This window comes from Ambystoma mexicanum, chromosome 1q (genome assembly GCF_040938575.1).
Source record: "Ambystoma mexicanum isolate Mex_15411 chromosome 1q, UKY_AmexF1_1, whole genome shotgun sequence".
Taxonomy (NCBI): domain Eukaryota; kingdom Metazoa; phylum Chordata; class Amphibia; order Caudata; family Ambystomatidae; genus Ambystoma; species Ambystoma mexicanum.
Window position 1 is genome coordinate 447,194,188 of NC_090922.1, and position 21,898 is coordinate 447,216,085.

The following is a 21,898-nucleotide window of genomic DNA, read 5'->3' on the forward strand; positions in this document are numbered from 1 at the left end:
TCGTCCGTTAGGCAAATAGTGGTAGCACTACGCCGAAAGGTGGAAAAATGTGGGGTCACTAAGCTCTGGATGGCACAGGGCGTCTGTGATGGCCACCTAGGAAGGTAGAGATGGGAGGAATGAACACAAAATTGAAGAAAAAGGAAATGATGAAAATACGAGTTGAATCGACCAAGATTGTGTATAGAGGATTTAATCTAGCTGTTGGAGAGCAACGCTGGGAACAAACCTGCTAGTGTGCGATAGGGTATGTAATTCTAGGACTCACCGTCGTGTCCAGGTGAATGGTGTACTACAGGCACCATGCGGGCTCCGGGATTCAACCGTAAGCCAAGAAACCTTGTAATTAGGTGAAAAAACTAAAGTGTGCACCCGACGCTACCGTATATGTAGCATGTGGCATAGTCATGGTAACCAAGGACGTAGTTGTGGTGACGGGGGCCTGGTCCGAAAATATGACCTTTATTGGTGGAACGTCAAGTCGACGTGCTGACGCGGACAGAGAGGCTTGGCAGGAGATGTTGTATGAGACCTGTCTGTATAGAGAAAAACCTATGGGAGAGCAGTTATAAACTCCCTTGTATAGTGGAACTTGTGAGATACCATGGTGTCTAGGCTGTGCTCGGCGGAAGAGTCCTGATGTGCCATCTTGTTAGATAAATTACAGCACAATACAAAATTGTGTGGATAAAATGGCCAAGGGGGCGGTGGAGCCTCATCATTGCATGCAAAAGACTGGCATTGTTGGTATATGATACCAGAATGTGTGCTCTCCCTGTTCACATATTGACAGCTCATAGGTATAGCTGGAAATAGAAAAAATATGGAACTAAATGGCAGACGCCCAGATGTCTAAGCCCAGCCGGGCCATATATTCCTAAAATGGAATGGGGATACCCTATCTTGTTGCGCTGAACCGAGCATGGAACCCAACAAGCCATGGTAGGGAAATCGCCCTGCTGGCTAGCAGATGACTACATCAAAAAGGGCGGGGACAGCCATGGGCAGTGTGACGGGATTCGGCGGGAGAACAGAGAGAAAGAAAGAAGGGGTGGGGGAGACGACGGTGGGATGACCTGGTATTGGTGCATAGATGGTAGAAGCATCCTGTCCATGGATGATGCTGTGACACCTAGTCATACATTTACAATATCAGATGTATCATTTAAACCACCTTTTTCAGTATTCAAGTAATGGATCCACCACCCTTCATTACGATCCGGGGACCACCGTGTGTTCAGAGTATTCGTGATCACCTCTAGCATCCACCACAAGATGTCATCATGTGTGTGCTGCTTACTGACAGTATGCGACCAGGGGTGCCGTCATTGTTATACACCTAGTTTTTGACCAGTGTTCCACAATTCTTTTGTGGACGGGTCTACTGGTCTGACCTACATTATCTTTTGCCACATAGGCATTGTACACAATAAATAACATTGGTTGTTTTACAGTTTGAAAAATGCTTAAACTTCCAGGTTCTCCCCTTGGCCTCAAAGCTCTGCATTTTACTGGTGAACTTACACACGCTGCAGGTACCGCATGGGAAGTGACCCACTATTAGACCTGAAATTCCAAAAGGATTAAGGCAAACTAGCACTCCATCTTTTGCTAGACCTTTCCACAGCCTTTGACTTAAAGGAATGGATCGCCCAAAAATATTTATTGCAAAAAAAGATGGGCAATTAAAAAAAAAGTGCCAATCTATTTTTTTTATTAAGTCCCTATGTAAAATGGTTAGCAAATGAAGCTCAAAATGTACAAAAGGAAGCACATGGGGGCATCCATTTTGTGAAATCGATGCCCGCCTGTGGTTGCTTTTGCTTTTGCTGCACTAATGAAGGAAAAGCCAGCCAGCTGTACTAAACAAAAGCTACCAATGCGTGACTTTTCCTTCATTGGTGCCGGGACTCGGAGGACGCAGACCGGAGACTACAGGCAGAAAAGAAAACAGATAGACTGTTTACTGTATCACAAAGGTCAGAAGCTTTCCTGTCGAACCCACTGGGAATGACAGCACTGAAACAGCCTTCATAATCCCCCTACTTTTATTTAATTTTATTGCTTAAAGTGCGAACCTAGCTCAAGAGCAGCAGAGCACTCTACAACAGGATTGGGCCAGAATTGGGCTAGGCATTTTATACAGTAGGGCAGTAGTGTTGGTGAATGGAGAGGGGAATTTGTTTTCGTCCACTATGACTTACAATATCCAAGAGGGTCTAGGGTTCATAACCCTGGAACCTCAAAGATTAAGCAGGGAACTGGTACCAGAGAGTTATGCGTGGGTTTCATCACCTATACCTGTAATCACACAGAGTCCTTGGATGGTTGGGGGGCCCAGGCTTCCGAATATTTACTCAGTTTCTGTTTAGTGGAAAAGACCAAAGGTTTTACATAATGCTGGTGCAGATACTCCACAAACCTGCACCAAGTAGTTAAAAGCAGTTCATGGGTATCCAGTTACTAGGAGCTACCCCTGGGGAATGAGGATTAGTACCTAGTGTCCCGCAAATCTAAATTCCACATGAGAATCAAATCACAACTATGTTGATTGTATGACCAGTTTTACTATAAAATGTCTTATAAATGTGTCCCAATGCTACATACATATTCCCAAGTACAGAGTTAATGTCACATAGGTATGGTATACACGCATTTCGTCGAATGATTTTACATCGTGGGACTTTTCATCGCCAAAAACTTTTTTTTTGGTACTTTTCTCTGGGTGGGGGGGGGGGATGTTTGGTGCGGTTTGGGGTATGATTATTTAAGTAAGTGGAGATTTGGGGGGCGAAGCCCCCCCCATAAATAAAACATTTTTTAAAAAAGGAGTTTTTGGCGATGAAAGTGTGGCGATGAAAGTCCCACGATGTAAAATCATTCGGCGAAATAACGTAGAACCCATAGGTATATGTGCATGGCAGCAATGACCTGGGAGCCAAAAGTAGCTCGTAGTAGCTCTTGGAAGACAACCTGGCCCTACATAGGCTATAACTAAGACATAGAAAGCTCTCTGAGATTTCTAATCCTACTGCACACAGAGGAGGACAGGGAGTAGCAATAAGTTTTATTTCTCTGTGTTCAATGCCGAGAAAATGCACTAAATAGTACTTATAACAATTATGCTTGTCAAATCACATCCTTCAGACAACCACCCCACTTCAAAATAAACAAGGTCTAAATTTATGTTTGCTGCCTTTAATAAACTTACCAACTATTTGTTGAAATGCCGTTCTCTAGCAAGGTCTGACTTCATACAGTACAAAATGCCCTACAAGGATGTGAATTAATACACCCTCCAGCTTAATACTGTTGAGCTTGCTGTGACAGAGTCAGGAGGGGGAAGAGGTGGAAAGAGGGACCCTTAGTCCCCAACCCCACAGAGTTCTAGAACATGTTGCAGGGTATTGGTACCACTATCTCTGCCACAATACCCATCAGTATCAGTCCTGGCCAAGTCGCTTTCCTTTTTCAGAACTGTGACTCCAGAATGCACCTGGGTGTAACCAGGAAAAGCCGGATCAGAACCACAGAAATAGAAATGGGTCCACAAATGGAATGGACTGAAATGTTCCCTGCTCAAAAGGGATGAGACAAGCAACACCTGAATGACCAAATCCAGACACCCCAGTGAAATGGTGGGGTAACATGAAACAGAATGAGAGTGAAATGAGACTGCAGCAGAGACACAGAAATCCTCCTCAAACCCATTTCAAAACACAAAATGCAACAGCACATAAGGCCAATCACAAGGACAAAGATCAGCCAGAGAACACAGCAGTCAGTACACAAAGACTCAAAAAGGGGCGGGGCTAAAACATTCTTATACACTTCCAGGGGAAGTCCCAACCCCCAAGGGGACTAGCTTAGCTCAGACCAGTAGAAGCAGATGTAGTGATGGCAGCAGAGTGTTGGAAAGGGGCGAAACCAGGACGGATTGGAGGGCGAGCGGTATCAACTGGGGAAGAAGTGTGGAGAGGGAGAGTTAGAGGGAGAGAGGTAAAACCAGAATGCAGAGTATAGTGAGAGGGGAGACCAGTTGGAGGGTGGAGATTTGCAAAGTGGGCGAGAACAGTAAGATCATGGAGGGAGGGCGAGAGAGCAAGCGAGAGAGAGCGGAGACGGGGTGATGAGAAGTGAGAACCGGTGGCGACTACAATTGAAAGGAAACCGAGAACCAGCAAGCAAAAACAGTCAGGCCTCGAGGCAGTTAGAGAAGGCCACAGCCTTAAGTCCCTTTGGGTTAAGGGATAGACGCACGCAATAGGGGTCACCTGGATGTAGTTAGTATACAGAGGTTGAAGAAACATTGAGGTGGTATGAGGAAGCCATGGCTAGGGAGCCTACTTGGAGGTTGAGTCAAGTGTGAGGGACCACCCCATGTCTGTGAAACCCAATGGATATTGCAATGAAAAAAACACCTGGTTCTTTTTCTAATAAAACCTGAAAACTATTCCTTGTACGATTTTAGTAGCACAGTCAGACTGCCTTGTTGTGAACAACCGTGCAAAGCAGTATTGTCTGTGAAATAGGTTTGCAAGCAAATTATTGATAACAAAGTTTAATGATTCCCAACCAATTCAAATTCAGACGTTCGAGTGGTCCTTTTTACCCACCGTTTGAGGAACTCAAGACTATGTTGGTTTGGATATTTCAGTTGTCACACAAAAGCTACCCCGGCATCAATGACAAGTTTTCACAAAAAATTAAGATTAACAGATTTTTCAAAGAATGCAGTAAACGTTCTCACCATTGCATTAAGTTGAGAGTTGCTTGCTTGTGTAATGCCCAGGATGTTGGTGGTATGCATCACTTCCACTGAAAAGCTGGGTAACCAGCTGGCAATTCGAGATCCTACAGGAGACAGAATATGTATTTCCTTTTACTTACCATGAGAGCAACAAAGAATCAGCCACGAGTTTATCTAAATCAGACATCATACGTATACCCTTAAAATATGGACAAGCAAAGCGCACCATAGTACCCAACAATGGCTTGCATCCATGCAACAGGAATATCCCAGATGATTTGCTCCCAAAGTTTAAATATAATTTTGAAAGTGATTTGCCTGAATTATTTTTCATGACACAGACTATCAATTTGGTGGGGTTACAAAACCTCAGTAATAATCGAGGACAGATTTGACCAGTTTGAAAAAACAAAATGCTCGGTATTCGGTGCACACATAATACTTAAATATTCTGCAGAAGGATAACCACTCACATTAAATTGTTTATAACTTCAGCATATAAGCAATTTACCAACACAACAGCCATGTTGGGATGGCAGCATGCTGAAGTGCATAGAGAGAAAGTTAACTACAAGAGTTCCTCCCCAACCTTTTGGTGACAAACATTTGATTAACCATGCTGGTAAACGATGGATAGAAAATAAGGAGTTACTACTACCCAGTAATTATTCCAGTTTTCCATAATGATATCTTCATAATAACATTAAACATTAGTATGTATTCACTTATGAGCAGGATCCCAAAACATACTTAAAGAAACAATTATTTGATAATAAGCCAATCATTATCGGCTGATCATTCATTTAAAACCTTTTATCTATTGGTTTTGTTTTAAGGGAGTACACATTACTAGGTTTTTGATTTTCATTTATTGAAGTGGAAAAGACAATAAAAGAGAAAAATGCAATCTGAGTGCTCTTAACAAAGTACCTTCAAGTAAGGCAAATCTCCCATGGAGACCAATATTGAATCTCAGATTATTTTTGCAGAGGCTTGGGGAAGGATACCAAAAAGACTACTAAAAAGGTTTTGATCTGCCAAGACAGGGAGAAGGAACGGTTAAGATAATGAATGCAGTAACGACAGAACTCCGATTACAAGGAAGTAACCTTTCTTTATCCATCATGGGATCTTCATAATTATTCATAAAAATTAGAAGGGAATAGAAAGATAGACCCCTTAGGCAGGATTAGAGGACATGGTACAAAAATATTAAAACCATCTTTACAACCACGACAAACTCCAATATGGTAGAAGTAACAAGAAACCATATAGCCCAACGGTTCCTCCTGTGGTCCCTGTAATTATCCAAATACATTAGGGGTGCATGCCCAAACAGAAAATCGAATCTAGAGTCGAAACAAAAGTGCTTTATAAAGTCATGAAAAGTTGCTACTTTGCTGAGGACTACTATGAGGATACTTCGTAGCAGACCCTTAGTGCCCAATTGCCCTCTTGTGGGTTGTGCTTCCCACTTATGGTAACAGTGAATTACACAAGAAATAATACACCTAGCACTGTGCTGATTGAAATGCTTGAAGACAAATACTGAGGAGGCAATAGTTCAGAAGAACAAGTTACTTACCCCCTGGTAACGTTCTTTTGATTGGATGTTCCTCCCAAATATTCCTCATCTTATGATATCAGTATCCAGCTTCAGCTGTTTCGGAAAACATTTTCTTTTCGGCAGAGGGCGCTGTGTGTCGACAATGTCTATCCAATGTCCCTCGAAGGCCTCTGTCTCGGTTGACGTCATCGTCAAGTACATATACCACATGCAGCGCCCGTTGGTTTCAGTTCTGTTTTTATGCCCCCCCCCCGCCCCATAGGCAGAATTACTGCCCTTATTAAGTGCCTTTAGTTTATCAGACTCTAAAAGAGCGTACAGTTTACTGTCAGGAAATTCTACAGCGCGATAGGTTGGGAGGGTCAATGAGGAATACCGAGTGAAGGAACATCCAATCGAAAGAACGTTACTAGGGGTAAGTAACTTTCTTCTAATGGATTGTCTCCTCCCACGTATTCCTCATCTTCTGATAGACTCCCAAAGCAGTATTACATTTTTGGAGGAGGGTGTATGAATTTTTGAACAGTATTACTGGTCAAGGATAGAGCATAGAATTGCCGTACTGAACCTTCCCTCATTTTTAGAGGTATCTGAACAATAATGTAGTGTAAACGAATGAATTGCAGACCAGGTGGCTGCCTCACAGATATCTTTTATCGGAACACCCCTCTGAAGGGCAGAGGAAGTTGCCCAAGGGGAATGAAACCTTAAGCCTTCTGGGGGCTCTTTTCCAGCTAGCCTGTAACATTCTGAAATAGCCAGTATTATTCATCTCGATAGAGTTTGTTTGGTAACAGATAAACCTATTTTATGTCCTTTGTATCCAATAAACAGTCATGTTGTTGCAATGTTGACATTCTCGTAATATAGAAACTTAGCGCTCTCTTAGAATCGTGCCTATGAAGTCTTTCCTCTACCTTTCTAGGGTAAGCTGGTGGAAATAATGTCTGAAGCACAATCTTCTGTGTTAAATGGTAATCGGAAACAATGTATGGTAGGAATGATGGTTTCACCTTTAGAACAAACAATTGTATTCACTGTGCACTCCTATTCGTGATAGCTCAAAGATAGGGTTATAATGTAGTTTGTAGCAAATGTGATCTTAACGTATTTAAGGTGCAGGGGAGATAACAGTCAACCCAGGCATATGGGTTGTAAAATATATGAAGACAGAATAAGTTCCTAATAGAGGAACTCGCGTCCCCCTGCGCACTTTCACTGGCTCAAGAATGGAGCCAAACAGTGTAGGGTAGTGTTTTTGACACAATTTATGAATCATGTGAAATTATTCATTTTTTCAAATATCTTCAATGATGACACAAGATCACCATTCATTATAATTTTCACATATAATTAAATTTTCAAAGGGCCCAACGCCTTTCGAGAATCATCTCTTCTTCAGGGGCATATTATACATTCCAATAACATCTAGAGACATGTTTTCAAAGACCTATAATTGCTTGGAAAGAAGATCATATTGAGAGATTTTGCAACTTGCGAAAGCAAGAATGTGATCTATGCATTAAGATGCCCATGTGGCAAGTACTACGTGGGAAAGACAGCACGCAAAGCAAGAGAACGATGGACTGAACATAAGTCAAATATAACAATCGGGAACATCGTGAGTACTGTTACCAAAGGTGATGTGAAATCCATACAAATGCAATAGTTGTATACATGTAACTGGAGTATCTCTTTGTAACAAAATTGTACACTCTTCTATGTAAAAAAAACACTGTTTTCAATCATACATAGAACAGACCTCATCCAATCAAAAAAAACAAAAAAACAAAAAACAATGCAATTGATTAATTAGGACTGATGTTTAATCTAGACAAATTGATATTTTGTTAATATGATTCTCAAAATATTACACTAATGTAAGAAAGTTGATTTGACTCAACTACCATGAGTTCTGAACAATTACTGCACTATAAAAATCGAGACCCTCAATATAAATGAACCAACTGTGGTCTAACCCTCAGTTCCACAACAACAGATTAGTTTTTGTAAAATAGAGTGTCATGAATAAGGGCAGGCGTGGGTGTCATGGACCCAGAAATGGGCTAAAACACCAAACATACATGAAAGACTACAATTCCTAGCAGTACTTGGCAGGCTGGGTAGTCAATAGCCGTGCACGCAAGTGGCCAGCTGATCTTGATTACCAACGGTTTATGAAGGGCCTACGGCGCATGGCAGGTGTGGCTTATTTTGCTTGGAAGACGAAGCTGGGTCAGAGGGAGACAGGAGCCGCTCGCTTATGGACGTTGCAGGGAGACCCGGAAGCGGCGGGCGTGAGCATTTTTGCAGCGGTGAGGGAAGTGATTACGGCGGCTGCTACGGGCTACATCATCCTACGTCCGGGAAGGCTCAGGAGCCTCCCGGACTCAAGATAAGTGCGAGAAGGGGCTCCAAATAATGGCAAAATACACACGGTGATCATGAGCCCTGTTATGGAATGAACTAGTGAAAATGCACACGCTGATCATGAGCACTATTATGGAATGAACTAGCGCTTTTTAGCACGCCTCTCGAAGCACAAACTTGTCCTACTTGGTTGTTTGAATGGGTACGCATTGGTTACTTGAGAGGCCTCATTATCCCCGATTGTCCAGTGCTGATAACAGGGTGCTAGTGGGGGAAAACTTCATGCTTTAAGTATGCAAATGGTAGAATCTTTGTTTACAGGTTTACTCCAACTTATGTTTCTTGTTTGTAAGTGTTGCTTACGCCAGCCCAGGGGGCCTTGTGTTATGTTTTTCATCATGGGAGCCTTCCCCATTGTATGTTCCATCGTGCTTGCTATGCATATGTTTATGTCAGAGGGTGAAAGAGGTACATGTATTAAGGTGTCCTCAAGAGGTATGTTATGAAGGTAACAAGTAATACTAAATGTGTATGTTATGAAAGTATTAGGGCATACAAAAGGTATATGTTATGCTACAAGGAAAACACACAGTTGATGGTGTTATTAGCTATTAGTCAGTATAGGTTTTTTTTCCCGTTGCTTCCCCAGTCCTATCCAAACTAGGTTTTCCCTCACCCTCTATCCGGTGTTCCTAAACTTCCCTACCCTGTCCACAACCTCTCCCTAACCCTCTTCCCCCCCACTGGCTGCCACATGGTGTCCTGTCTACTATATTTCAGGTACCTGTGCCAACCACAGTGGGAGGGTCGACTTCATTCAGCTTCTGTGGTTCAGGGGAGAGTGTCGACCCCTCTTCCCCATTATTTTGTGTATCTTGACATACAGGCATCTTGTGCCAACCTGACGGAAATGATCGTTTTCAATCATCACATCTGACTCCATAGCATTCATTATATTAGTCTCTTGACTTCCTTTAACTCATTGGCCTGGTAATCATTTATGATATAGTGATTACTAGTAATAATAGAGGCATATCACTTGTTCATTACTATGCCTTTAATTCGAAAACGTCTCTTAATAAATCCTTTCTTCAATAATCATTTTTTTTTTCAGAAAATAATCCTCACTGGACAACTCGTAGACAGAAGAACAAGTTACTTCTTACCTGGTAACGTTCTTTCGATGGGATGTTCCTCCAAAGTATTCCTTATCTTTGATAGATCATCTCCCAGCTTGCTGGCCAAGGAAAACATTTTCAGTAGAGGGCGCTGCGCATCGACATCCCTTGAGCCGATGTCCCTCGACAGCCTCCGTATCGGCGTGGACGTCATCACGCGTATAAATAGACTCGCACAGCGTCCGTTGCTCAGTTCCGTTTTGACGTTAACAGTTGCTTTACATGAATTGGTTTTTGACCTTGAAGGAGCGTAAGCTGCAACCACAAGGGAAGTATTACTGCGGGGATGGATGGGAGGGGCAAAAAGGAATACGTCTGAGGAACATCCCATCGAAAGAACATTACCAGGTAAGAAGTAACGTACTTCGAAGGGATTGCGTCCTCCGACGTATTCCTTATCTTCGATAGACTCCCATAGCAGTGGTGTGTAATTGGAGGTGGGAGTAAAACACCAGGTTTCCTTTTAAGAATGAACAGAATGTAATATGGCTTTGCCAAACCTAGTCTCTTGACTAGAGGAGGAATCCAGGTTGTAAAATCTTGTGAAGGTATGTGCGGACGACCATGTGGCAGCCGCACATATGTCTCGAACCGGAACCCCTCTTTGGAGGGCCGAGGAGGCTGCCATACCCCTGGTTGAATGAGCCCTAAGATTTTGAGGAGGCTCTTTCCCTGCTAGTTTGTAAAATTCCAGAATGGCCAAAATAATCCATCTAGAAATGGGTTGTTTTGTTATCGGTAGTCCCAATTTGTGTCCCGAGTAACCTACGACCAGTTGGTCTGCTTGCCTAATCCTAGCAAGTCGACTGATGTAAAAGCTAAAAGCCCGCCTTGGGTCCAGCCTATGTAGCCTTTCTTCCTCTTTCCCCGGATGGGGAGGCGGATAGAATGAAGGTAAGGTAATTTTCTGAGTGATGTGGAATTCAGAAACCACCTTTGGGAGGAAATTAGGTTTCACCTGTAGGACAACTTTGTCTTTATGAAAAATTGTATGAGGGGGTTTACAAGATAGAGCTTGTAATTCGCTCACCCTTCTAGCAGATGTTAAAGCCACTAATAAGACAGTTTTAAGGGTGAGAAATCTTAGCGAACAAGAGTGGAGTGGTTCGAAAGGAGTACCCATCAGGAAATTTAAGACTAAATTTAAGTCCCATAAAGGAACCTGGAAAGGTCTTGGAGGGTAGACATTAGTTAATCCCTTTAGAAATTGTATTACTAAGGGTAATTTGAAATACAAAGGCTCCTCTGCAGTGTGCTTGAAGATCGATAGCGCTGCGAGATAGCCCTTGATAGTGCCAACTTGAAGGCCTGAATTTGCCAAGTAGAGTAGAAAGGATAACACCGTTGGTGTACCACATGAAAAAGGGTTGATATTCTCTACTCTACACCAGCTGCAAAATTTGTTCCAACGGCAGCGGTATAAAGACATTGTTGCTGGCCTTCTGGCCGAAAGCAACACCTCCATGACATCATCAGGGAGGTCCCAATCCCTGTATCTTAACCTTTCAGAAGCCAGGCGTGAAGGTTGAGGTATCTGATGTCTGGATGGAGAACCTCCTTGAGTGGAAGACGAATTGGAGGGCAGATGGACATGTCCAGAAGGTCCGGGTACCACGTTCTCCTGGCCCAGTCTGGGGCAATTAGGATCATGGTCCTCTAGAATCTTCTCAACCTCCTGATCATTTGAGGAATGACAGGGACTGGTAGAAACGCGTACCGGAGTGGAAACCCCCCAGTCCACTACGAACGCGTCCCCTAGAGCTCCTCTCGGGGGAAATTCCCTTGAACAAAACAGATTGCACTTCCTGTTGGTACTGGTGGCGAACAGATCCACTTGAGGGGTTCCCCAAAGGGCGAAGATCTCCTGAAGGACTTCCTGAGCTAGTTCCCACTCGTGGGAGTCTGTGCCCTGCCTGCTCAGAGCATCCGCTGTCAAGTTCTTCTCTCCGGCTAGGTGAACTGCCGATAGAGAGATTCCTTCTTGAATTGCCCAAAACCAGAGCTGCATTGCCTCTCTGCACAGTGGCAGTGATCCTACACCTCCTCTTTTGTTGAGGTAGTGCATGGCCACTGTGTTGTCCGTCATTAGGACATTTTTCCCCTGTACAGATGGCAGAAAAGCTTTCAGCGCTAGCCTGATTGCTCTCAGCTCTAACAGGTTGATATGTAGTCTGTGCTCCGATGGAGACCAACGACCGCTGATGGTCAAGTCATTGGTATGGGCTCCCCACCCCGTGAGTGAGGCATCTGTGACTACTGTTATCTCCGGCCATGGTTGCCAAAACAGTTCTCCCTTCAAGATGTTATTCTGGCAGGCCCACCACTGAAGGTCTCGAGCCACCTTATCCGGAACCTGAAGGAGGTCTGTCATTCTCCCTGAGAATTGCGACCACTGAGTTCTCAGTGCCCACTGAAGAGATCTCATTCTCAGACGAGCCTCTGGCACAAGGAAGATGCAGGATGCCATGAGGCCTAGCAACCTCAAAAAGTCGAAGGCTGGGAGACGTTGGGCATTTTGAAACTTGGTGACCATCTGCAGAATATCTTGAGCCCTCACCTCTGGTGGCAAGGCTTTTCCCAGGGAAGTGTTCAGGACCGCTCCAATGAACTAGAGTCTCTGTGATGGTATCATCTGTGACTTCTTTAAATTGAGGGAGAAGCCCAGTTTGTGAAGGAAGTGGCAGACATAATATAGCTGAATCTGAGCTTGATCTGGAGATACAGCTCTGATCAGCCAATCGTCCAGGTAGGGGTAGACGTGAATCCCTTCCCTCCTTAGACTTGCAGCCACTACCAACAAAGGCCCTCGAGGCGGAGGTCAGCCCAAATGGCAGAATTCGAAATTGATAATGAGAGCCGCCAATTGCGAACCTCCGGTATTTCCTGTGTTTGAGATGGATTGGCACATGGAAATAAGCATCCTGGAGGTCCAGAGATACCAGCCAGTCCTGGAGCTGGAGGGCCTGAAGGATCTGAGAGAGAGTTACCATCTTGAACTTGTCCTTCCTGAGGAATTTGTTCAATTCTCGTAAGTCCAAGATAGGTCTCAGTCCTCCGTCTTTCTTCGGTATGAGAAAGTAGGGGGAGTACCAGCCCTTGTTCCTCTCCGCTACAGGTACCGGTTCTATGGCACCTTTCTCTAGCAGGTCTACAATTTCCTGCAAGAGGAGCGGATCTGGAACTTTCAGAGAGCTGTTCCCCGGTGGATGACTCTGAGGGATGCGTAGAAAAAGCAGGCAGTAACCTTGGGCAACTGTCTCCAATGCCCAAGCATCTGACGTAATAGCCTGCCATTCCGTCAGATGTTGAGTTAACCTGCCCCCTACTGGTGTCTTGTGAGGAGAGTCCTCAGAGCGGTTTGGAGGCGGCTGATGCAGATGCCGAGGGTAAAGAGGCACCTGCTGCGGCTTTTGTATTTTGACCCCATCCACCTCGGGGGAATTTTTTCTGACCCCTTTGAACCGGCTGTCCTCTGCCTCTTCCGAATGCGGGATAGAAGCGTAAGGACTTACCTCTCCAAGAGGTTCCTGAGGGGCGATATGGTGTCCGACGGATTGCAGCTCCTAGGGATTTTGCTGCTGCCTTTGATGTTTGTAGTTTTTCTAAACTGTCATCCACCTTCTTACCAAACAAAGAAGAGCCGTCAAAGGGTATATTCAAAAGTCTGCTTTGCACATCTGGAGCAAAACCAGACTTTCGCAACCAAGCAAATCTCCGGGTTGTTGTACTTGGCGCCATGGCCCTGCTGATGCTGTCAGCAGAATCGATGCCAGTTTGAAGAGATTCGCACATAGCGTCTTTACCATCCTTGATGATGTTTAGGAACGCTTCCCTTTCTTCTCCCTCCGGGAGGCAGTCAGCCGCTAATGAAGCACACTCCCAAAGTGTGTGGCTGAACCTTGCAAGCGTACAAGTAGCATTGATGGATTCCAACGCCATGCTACATGCAGAAAAGACTTTTTTGGCCATAGAGTCATATCTCTTATCATCCCTGTCCTGTGGAACAGTAGGGTAAGCCGATTTACTACCTGATGAAGTAGCTGCCTGAACAACCAGACTCTCTGGAGTTGGGTGTTTGGATAAATATTCAGGGTCAGCAGAAGACACCATATATTTAGCTGATAATATATTGTTAACCGCCGGGATTACCTCAGGTGTTTCCCAGTTTGCCAATATTCTCCTTTGTAATGCCGCATGAAATGGCACCACAGGATCCTCCTGTGGACCTTTGACCAAGATGTCTGTGAGGTCGTCTTGCTGAAAAGCAGGTGAGGGTGTGGACCACCCCATAAACTCTATTATCCTTGCCATCAAGGTTCTATAAGGGGTTTCAGCATGTTCCCCTGGGTCTGGTCTGGCAAATTCCACTTCTGGGGAAGTGTCCAACCCACTTGCTTCCTGTAAGGATTCTTGGAGGTCTTTAAACCTACTTTCCTCAGAGGTAAATTCCTCTGGTACAGGAGTTGCAGATCCCTGCAACTCAAAAGGTCTTTCCTCATCCGAATCCTCCCCTTCTTCATAAATAGATGATAAGACTCTGGAGTGATCAGGTCTTGAAAATGGTATAAATCCCATTTCCAGAGCAGAAGGGTCCAAATTCGTCATGATTGGCTGAGAAAACGTCGATGCGGACGTTAAAGGCTTCAAAGCCATCGAAAAAGGCGTCGAGAAAGGTGGTAGAGGCCTCGAACTCGAGAGTATCGGGATTCTACTCGAGGTTGTCGACAACATTCTCGTGATCGAAGCTCTGGGTATGGCCACTAGCTGTGAGGTGGCCGTGGGTTTGTCCTTTCTCGGCGTCGAAGACGGCGTCGACTCGACTGACCTGTGCATCGAAGAACCCTTCGATAACGCCGTTGAAGACGCCGATCTATGCGTCGAAGGGATCTTCGATGACGGCGTCGAAGACGCGACTTTGCCTTTACTCGAGGGTTTGTGACGCTCTTGAGTGGCTTCTTTCGCCGGGTGCTGCGACTCACAGCGTTTTGATTTTTCGGGTCTTTCAGCAGTGTTCGAGGGGGTCGAGGACGCTTTCACAGAGACGCTCAGCATCCTTTTCCTGAATTCCTCCCACTCAGCCTGAGAGCTATGTTTTGTGGGGCAGGAGACCCTTTTTGGGGAAACGGAAGAAGACAAGGAAGGGGATCTTCGACGTCTCTATTTGAATGCTTAGATCTCGAGTGATGGCAACTGCTTCGAGACCTAGAACGAGAATGTCTTGTGATGGCGAGAAGACGAATGTCTCGACTCCGCTGAGGAAACTTTCGAAGAAGTTTTAACTGCCTTACCTCTCTTGAGCTTCCCCTTACGCTCCTTCAAGGCTTTCGCCGTCATGGACATGCAGTCCTCGCACTCCGAACAATGGTGCTCGATTCCCAGGCACCACAAACAGATCCTGTGAGGATCCGTCAACATTTTCTTTCCACAGTCTCAACATTTTTTGAAGCTGGACCATGGAGTCGTCGGTTCGGGTGAGCAAGCCATCGAGTACGAGTCGGTATTCACGAGGAATAATGAAGTATATTTGACTGAAGAACTGACCAACGGTATTCCGAGGCCCCACGAAGTGCGGAAAAACGGAACTGAGCAACGGAATCTGCGCGAGTCTATTTATACGCGTGATGACGTCGGCGCCGATACGGAGGCTGTCGAGGGACATCGGCTCGAGGGACGGCGACGCGCAGCGCCCTCTACTGAACATTTTTTCCGAGGCCAGCAAGCTGGGAGATGATCTATCAAAGATGAGGAATACGTCGGAGGACACAATCCCTTCGAAGTCTGATTTACATTATCAACATCTTTCCAGCACCATTAAGGGTCAAAAATCACGTTTCTGTGATACTTAGCATGTTTTAACATCAAACGTACATTTGGTTACAAACATGACGTCATTGCATGTAATTACGCGATGATGTCAGCATTAAGCGCCGCTATTTAAGTCAGCCATCTTTAATTCTAATCAAACGCGGTCACTGCGAGGAGAATACCACCTTTTTTCCAGTCAGCCTAGGTAAGTGTGAGCCAGTGGTATCAATGGGGAAAGCTTCAAAAGATATAGATTATTTATCTATACAGTACACATGAGTATATACGTTTTCTTCTCTATAGTGTTGTAGCCGTGAAACCAAGAGGTCCTTGGTAATAGTCACTGAGATGGCCAGCATTCTTGCCTGAATCCTTCACTCTCCAGTAGATTTCCACTACAGAAAAGGGTAAGGCACCCTACTAACATTTAAGCTCCACTTTCCCTTATTTTACTGCGGATAAATAATACTTACAACCATTATTGGCATCTCTCCTCAGGATCCTTGTAGGATTTCCAATAGAAGACTTTTGAACTCATTGAGGCTCATTGGTACCCATTGCTCACATAATTACTGCCGGCCACTGACCAGTACACAACTGGGTATGTGATTATTATTTATATTTTAAACCGGTGATTAATCCAGATTGTTAATACTATCTTCCTAAGTAGTATTTTGACTTTCACCATACCCTACTCCCACGATTTGTGAGGACCCATGATCTACAGCCACCACTTTTTGAACTTTATAAAAAAAATTTTTTTTGGTAAGCTCTATTCTAAACTCTACTAATATATGAGTGATCAGGGATCAACATACACTCATTATACTCCCTTGTTTTTTGTATCGGTTCTGGCAACAAGGCGTACACGAAGACTATGTGTTAACCCATTGCTTTTAATCAGAAATTTGAATGAGAAACTGGCTGAACTAAACAGACTGTAGTTAAAAATATTCTGATCATTATAATAGACCATTCAGGTCAGTAGTACACATAACTTGATCATGTATAAACTCTGGATAACTATAGAGTGGTTCAGTATGGTCTAACATAAGCCCTCTCTTTTTAAAAAAAAAATGTGTTTATTTATAACACAACAGACAGGAGAGCAGATGCATTAACATTTGTTTGCAGCCCCTTAAGAATACAGGTTGGCATCATCCCCCACCCTCCCCCATTATCCCAAGGTGGGTCTCGATTCCAGTCTCAATGGGCCAGATCAGGCACTGAGTGTTCGCTGGTGACGTGAAGGGCTCTCGCGATCAAGCGTGTCTTATAGGTCAGAGCTGGATAGTTCTGGTCATATTCTAAAAACGGGGCCCAAATGTTCATAAAGCGATGGAGGAGGCCCTCTTTGGCGGCCGTGACCTTTTCGGCTATCAGGATATCCCATATTTTGACCCACCAGAGGGTCATCAGGGGGCCGTCGGCGGACTTCCATGTGCGTGGCACTGTGATTTTGGCCGCCAGCAGAAGTTGGGTTATCAGTGCTGCCGTCCGTCCTGAACTTGGGTCGGGATCCCCAGAAGGACCTGTTCGGGGGGCCAGCGGAATCGTCACCTGGGTGATATCCTTTATTGCGGCGAGGCAGTGGGACCAGAACACCTTTACCTTTGGGCATGTCCACCACATGTGGAAATAGGATCCCGAGAGGCCGCAGAGATGCCAGCAATGTGGATCCAGCACCGACTGGAAGTGCTGGAGGCGAGGGGGAGGCGGGGAGGAAGAAGCGCAACAGTTTATGGGCGCATTCCCGATTAATGATGCACCTCGAAGCCGTACGCGTTCTCGTCCAAATGCCCGTCGAGGAATGGTCCTCTATATTGTGACATAGATCCGCCTCCAATTGGGCCATGTAGGAGGCCTTAGTGAGGAAAGTGTCCTCCTGTAATAGTTTATAGAGGGCCGAGATCTTCCCCCAGGCTGGCAGGTCGTTTATTGTAAGTTCCAGGGGGGCGGGGGCTCGAGTTGCTACCACTCGGGTGTGGGAGCACTCAGGCCTCAGTTGTGCGTAGGAAAACCTGTCTGTTTCCGCAAGTTGAAAGGCTGCTTTGCATTGCTCGAAGGTGCGGGGTGTGCGCCCCTCAAAGAGCTGCCCCAGTGATTTAAGGCCCCCTGCTACCCAGATTCTAAGGTTTCTTGGGCAGGCGTCCGGGGAGAACGCTGGGTTAAAGAAGATTGGGGAGAATGCACTCAAGTCCCCTGGGATACCGCTATGTCTGTGGGCCCAGTCCCAGGCCCTCATTGATTGTTTAGTTGAGGTCAGCTGTTAGGGAGAATTCTCATTTATGGCTAATTGCCCTTACCTAGTGAGTCCCTCAGCAGCTTTGCTGGATTTCTGGGGTCTATTTTTTCCACCTGGTAAGAGTGTGAGCCTTTTTCCCACTCTTACAGTGATTTTTTTCTTCTGTGTGTTGTACTTTTTGTGCTCCTGGGCTATGGAGTGTCACCAACTCCCTAGGCATCATCTTTTTACTTTAGTGTCACACAGCACCTTTAGTGCAGTGACACAGGGATGTCTTTTTGGCTTCCCTTGTGAACTCCATTTGTGGGGATGACTACTGTCCCCCAGAAACAAGATAAGTCACCATTGGCTTTACTAGTCCTTTTAAATACAGATCCAGTACAAACCATTTTACAATGGAGTTCTGGAGGGGAATACCTTTCCCCTGTCCTTCTGTACCTCAAGGGGCTCTTTTGTGTCCCCCTTCCCAACTCGACATGGCTGGTGGCAGTGGTAACTATCATTTTTACAGGATTTCCGTGTTAGTGTTCTGGCTGTGGTGACAGACGTGAACATAAAACCTGCTACCCCATATCATTTTTATTTTGGGTCCTAGCATCGTTTGTCGCCATTTCATGTTGGAAAGGTCATTCTTGTTGTTTGCTTTTCGCGCCAAACCAGGTTGGTTTCCTTGTTCTCCGTCCTTTGGCGGATTTCTGCGAAGAAGCCCTCCTTTGGCGTCTGGGTGTCTAGGTGGGTTGAATGTGAGGGAGGGGTTTAGTAACCCCCTGCACAGGGTCTCCTTGGAGGCCAAAGTCGCACTTTGTGTCGATTGGCTGAGGTGGTTGTCCGGGGTGGACAACCCCGTGCTGTGTGATTGACAGCCAGGCTGTGTGAATGGGGGATTTTGGCATAAAAGGCAGGACTCTTGGGCTGGAAGTCAGTCGCCACTGGAACTACAAGAACCGAAGAGAAGAAGACGGCTGCTGCAACTCCTGGATCCCCGGTGAAGCCCTTCTGCAGTCCTGAGCTATCTACCGTTCAACGACAGAGAAGATCCAGTCCGGAGTCTTCTTCCCTTGAGCCTGGTGGGATCAACCAACTCACCTTCTACAGCCAGAGAATCTTCTTCTGGGTCGAAATCACTGCACTGAGCTGTAGTGGTCCGGATAGCCATCAGAATAGCCCTCTCCTGTTGTTAAGGAGCCCACTTTTTATTCATCGTTGCTTTGCTGCTGCTGGCTTCATCCCTGGGTAGTGCATATCGCTCCAGACGTCCTCCTTGTCCCCACGACTGAAGCTACAGGAACCGTGAGTCTGCAGGAACTACCAGGAACAACTGCCGTAGCATCAGCTTTCTTCATCCGAAGAAGTTACTGTGTCCATTTGGTCGTTCTCTCCGCCTGACCTTGAGGAATCGGGGCAAACCCTTTTCCTTTCCGAAGACTTGTTCTTTCTTTCTTCCGTCTTATAACTTTTGCCTCCCTTTGACAATACCCAGTACTCCTGGCAACGTTAATCTTGAACTGTTCTCACCGTGTGATCCTCGACAACAGAGCCCCTGCTCCATTTGACACTGGCGCAGGCCTATTGACTTTTATCTGCCTCTTAGAACACGTCCTCTGATTCCATTGCCTTGACAAAAGTATTGCCCATGATTTTTATCCACTATTCTCTTGTTTTAATTCTATGTGCGAAGAGTGTTTGACTGCGGTTACATTTCATCCCGCGGGTACGCTTTTCTTTCGTAAGACCGAACTGTCATTACTGTCAAAAAGAGATCGCATATTAACCCATGGTAACGTCTTTGTTTCGAAACACCGGTCTGTCACATCCTAATGTACTTAACTTGAATTGACCTGAACAAAAGGAATTGGTTGTGTGTAGTATATTTAAAGTGTAGTTTTATTTAATAGAAGTGAAGTGTTTTGTGAACAGATGGTTTAAAAATAAATGTACTTATATTTTTTAACCAGAAACCTTGAGTCAGTGTTTGCTTGAGTCACAGTAATTGTAGTCCTTTGTGTAATCCCTATTACTGCTCATTTGCTCTTGAGATAAGTCTGGCTGCTCAGCCATCGCTGCCACTTTACTGTGTAATACAGGCTTGTACCAAAGGTGAAATTGTACTATCACTTGTAGTCCTAGTTGTCTGTAGTGTTCCCTAAGGGTACTGCAGATGATTCTGCCTAGCATCAGCACGTCTGGCCAGGTTCGGCACAGCGCGGAGGGGATGAACGGGAGAAAGCGCAGGGGGGGAGAGGAAGACTGGCTTGTTCAATCTCCACCCACTTTGGACGCTCCAAAGCGATTCCCCATGCTTGAAAGCGGGCCAGCTGCGCCACAATTTGATATTTGCGGAAGTCTGGAACCCCCAGTCCTCCCTGTTTTGCACTGCTCAGCATGGTTCTTCAGGGGATACGTGCTTTCCTGCCTTTCCAGATAAAGGTAATAATTTTCCTTTGAAGCCGCTGCAGGGGGTTGGGGGGAGCGGGATTGAGGCGGGAAGAGGAGCAGGCGTAAAGGAATGGGGGAGAAGGTTCATTTTGCAAGCTGGGATGAGGCCTATAAGGGAGATCTCCTGCGACTGCCAGCGGTTAAGGTCCCTTTCCAATTCTTAGAAGAGGGGGGAAAGTTCGCCTGATATACTTTAGCTGAGTGGGCGGGGATGTGGAGACCCCCCCCCCCACCCCCCAAGTATGGTACAGATGTAACACTCCAATGGATAGGGGCTTTGCTTCTCTAGGCTTTCCAATTCACCTGGGCCCAGTCTCACCCCTAGGGCCACCAACTTTCCAAAGTTGATGGTGAAGTCTGCTACCCTCCCGAAGCTATGAATTTCAGCTAAGGCCACCTTCATGGAAGCCTCAATGTCGGTGATGGTAAAGAGGACATCATCTGCATAGAGAGCAACCTTGTGTTGGGCGGGGCCTATCCGAGGGCCTCTGATCCGTGGGCTTCGGCGGATGCATTGGACAAGGGTTCCATGGACAGGGCGAAGAGTAGGGGGGACAGAGGGCACCCTGGTCTCGTACCGTATGTGAGAGGGATCGGGTCTGATAAGTGATCGTTAACTCGCAAACAGAGTTTTGGGGGTTTGATAGCCAGAATCATTCTCTCGAAGGTCGGGCCAAAGCTGAAGGCCTCGAGAACGAGGTGTAAATAAGTCCAGTCCACTTTGTCAAAGGCTTTGGTTGCATCGAGGGCCAGCAGGGCAAGTTGTTTCGCGTCCCGATTGGCAATCTCTATAAGGTCTAGTACCCTCTGGATGTTGTCCTTTGTTGACCTGTGGGTTCTGAATCTGGTTTGGTCTGGGTCTATAATGCCGGGGAGGATAGGCGCCAGGCGGTTGGCCAGGATCTTGGAGTATATGCTGGCGTCCAGATTTAGTAATGAGGTCTGTACGGACTATTTTCCTTGGGGTCTTTTTGGGTTTGAGGATGAGGATTGCGATGGACTCCTGCATCGTCGGGGTGACAACTCTGGCGCCTGCAAATGAGTTGAAAAGACGAGTTAATGGGGCCACCAGTTGGGGGCGGAATAGTTTGTAGAATCGGGTGGAAAACCTGTCTGGGCCTGGGGCTTTGGATTTCAGGCTTTTTATGGCTTCCTCAACTTCCTCGCTTGATATGGGCCTTTCGAGTCCTTCCCGGTCCGCGGGTGAAGCGCTGCCTCTCGGGTGTAGGACTGTTGTTCGTTTGGGTCCCTCGGGACTGCTGTCATTATCTCCGTTAGATGGGCTACTGCCAGGCGTAACTTCTCGTGCTCTGCGAATTGGGTCAACCCTTGTGGTTCGCGGAGGCCCAGGATGGTATTTCTGGACTTCACTTTGGCTAGCTTATTTACCAGCAGCTTATTAGCTATGTTGTTATTGACGTAGTACCATTGTTTCGTTCTTGTTCGTAGGTTCACCGTGGCATCAACGTTGTGCGCCTCCAATTTTTTCCTTGCTACCTGTAGGGCCCTATGAGATTTCAGGGACCAGCCCTTTCGCTTATGCGTTG

The 21,898-nt window shown here is 45.8% G+C and overlaps 1 protein-coding gene across 1 annotated transcript in view; it reads right to left on the minus strand.

Moving 5' to 3' along the window:
- Nucleotides 1-21,898, minus strand: part of AMFR (autocrine motility factor receptor) — a 1,604,297-nt gene that overhangs the window by 433,115 nt on the left and 1,149,284 nt on the right. The window contains exon 10 of the mRNA XM_069640231.1: nt 4,751-4,854. Within this exon, the coding sequence (XP_069496332.1) occupies nt 4,751-4,854 (104 nt within the window). The remainder of the gene's footprint in view (nt 1-4,750; nt 4,855-21,898) is intronic.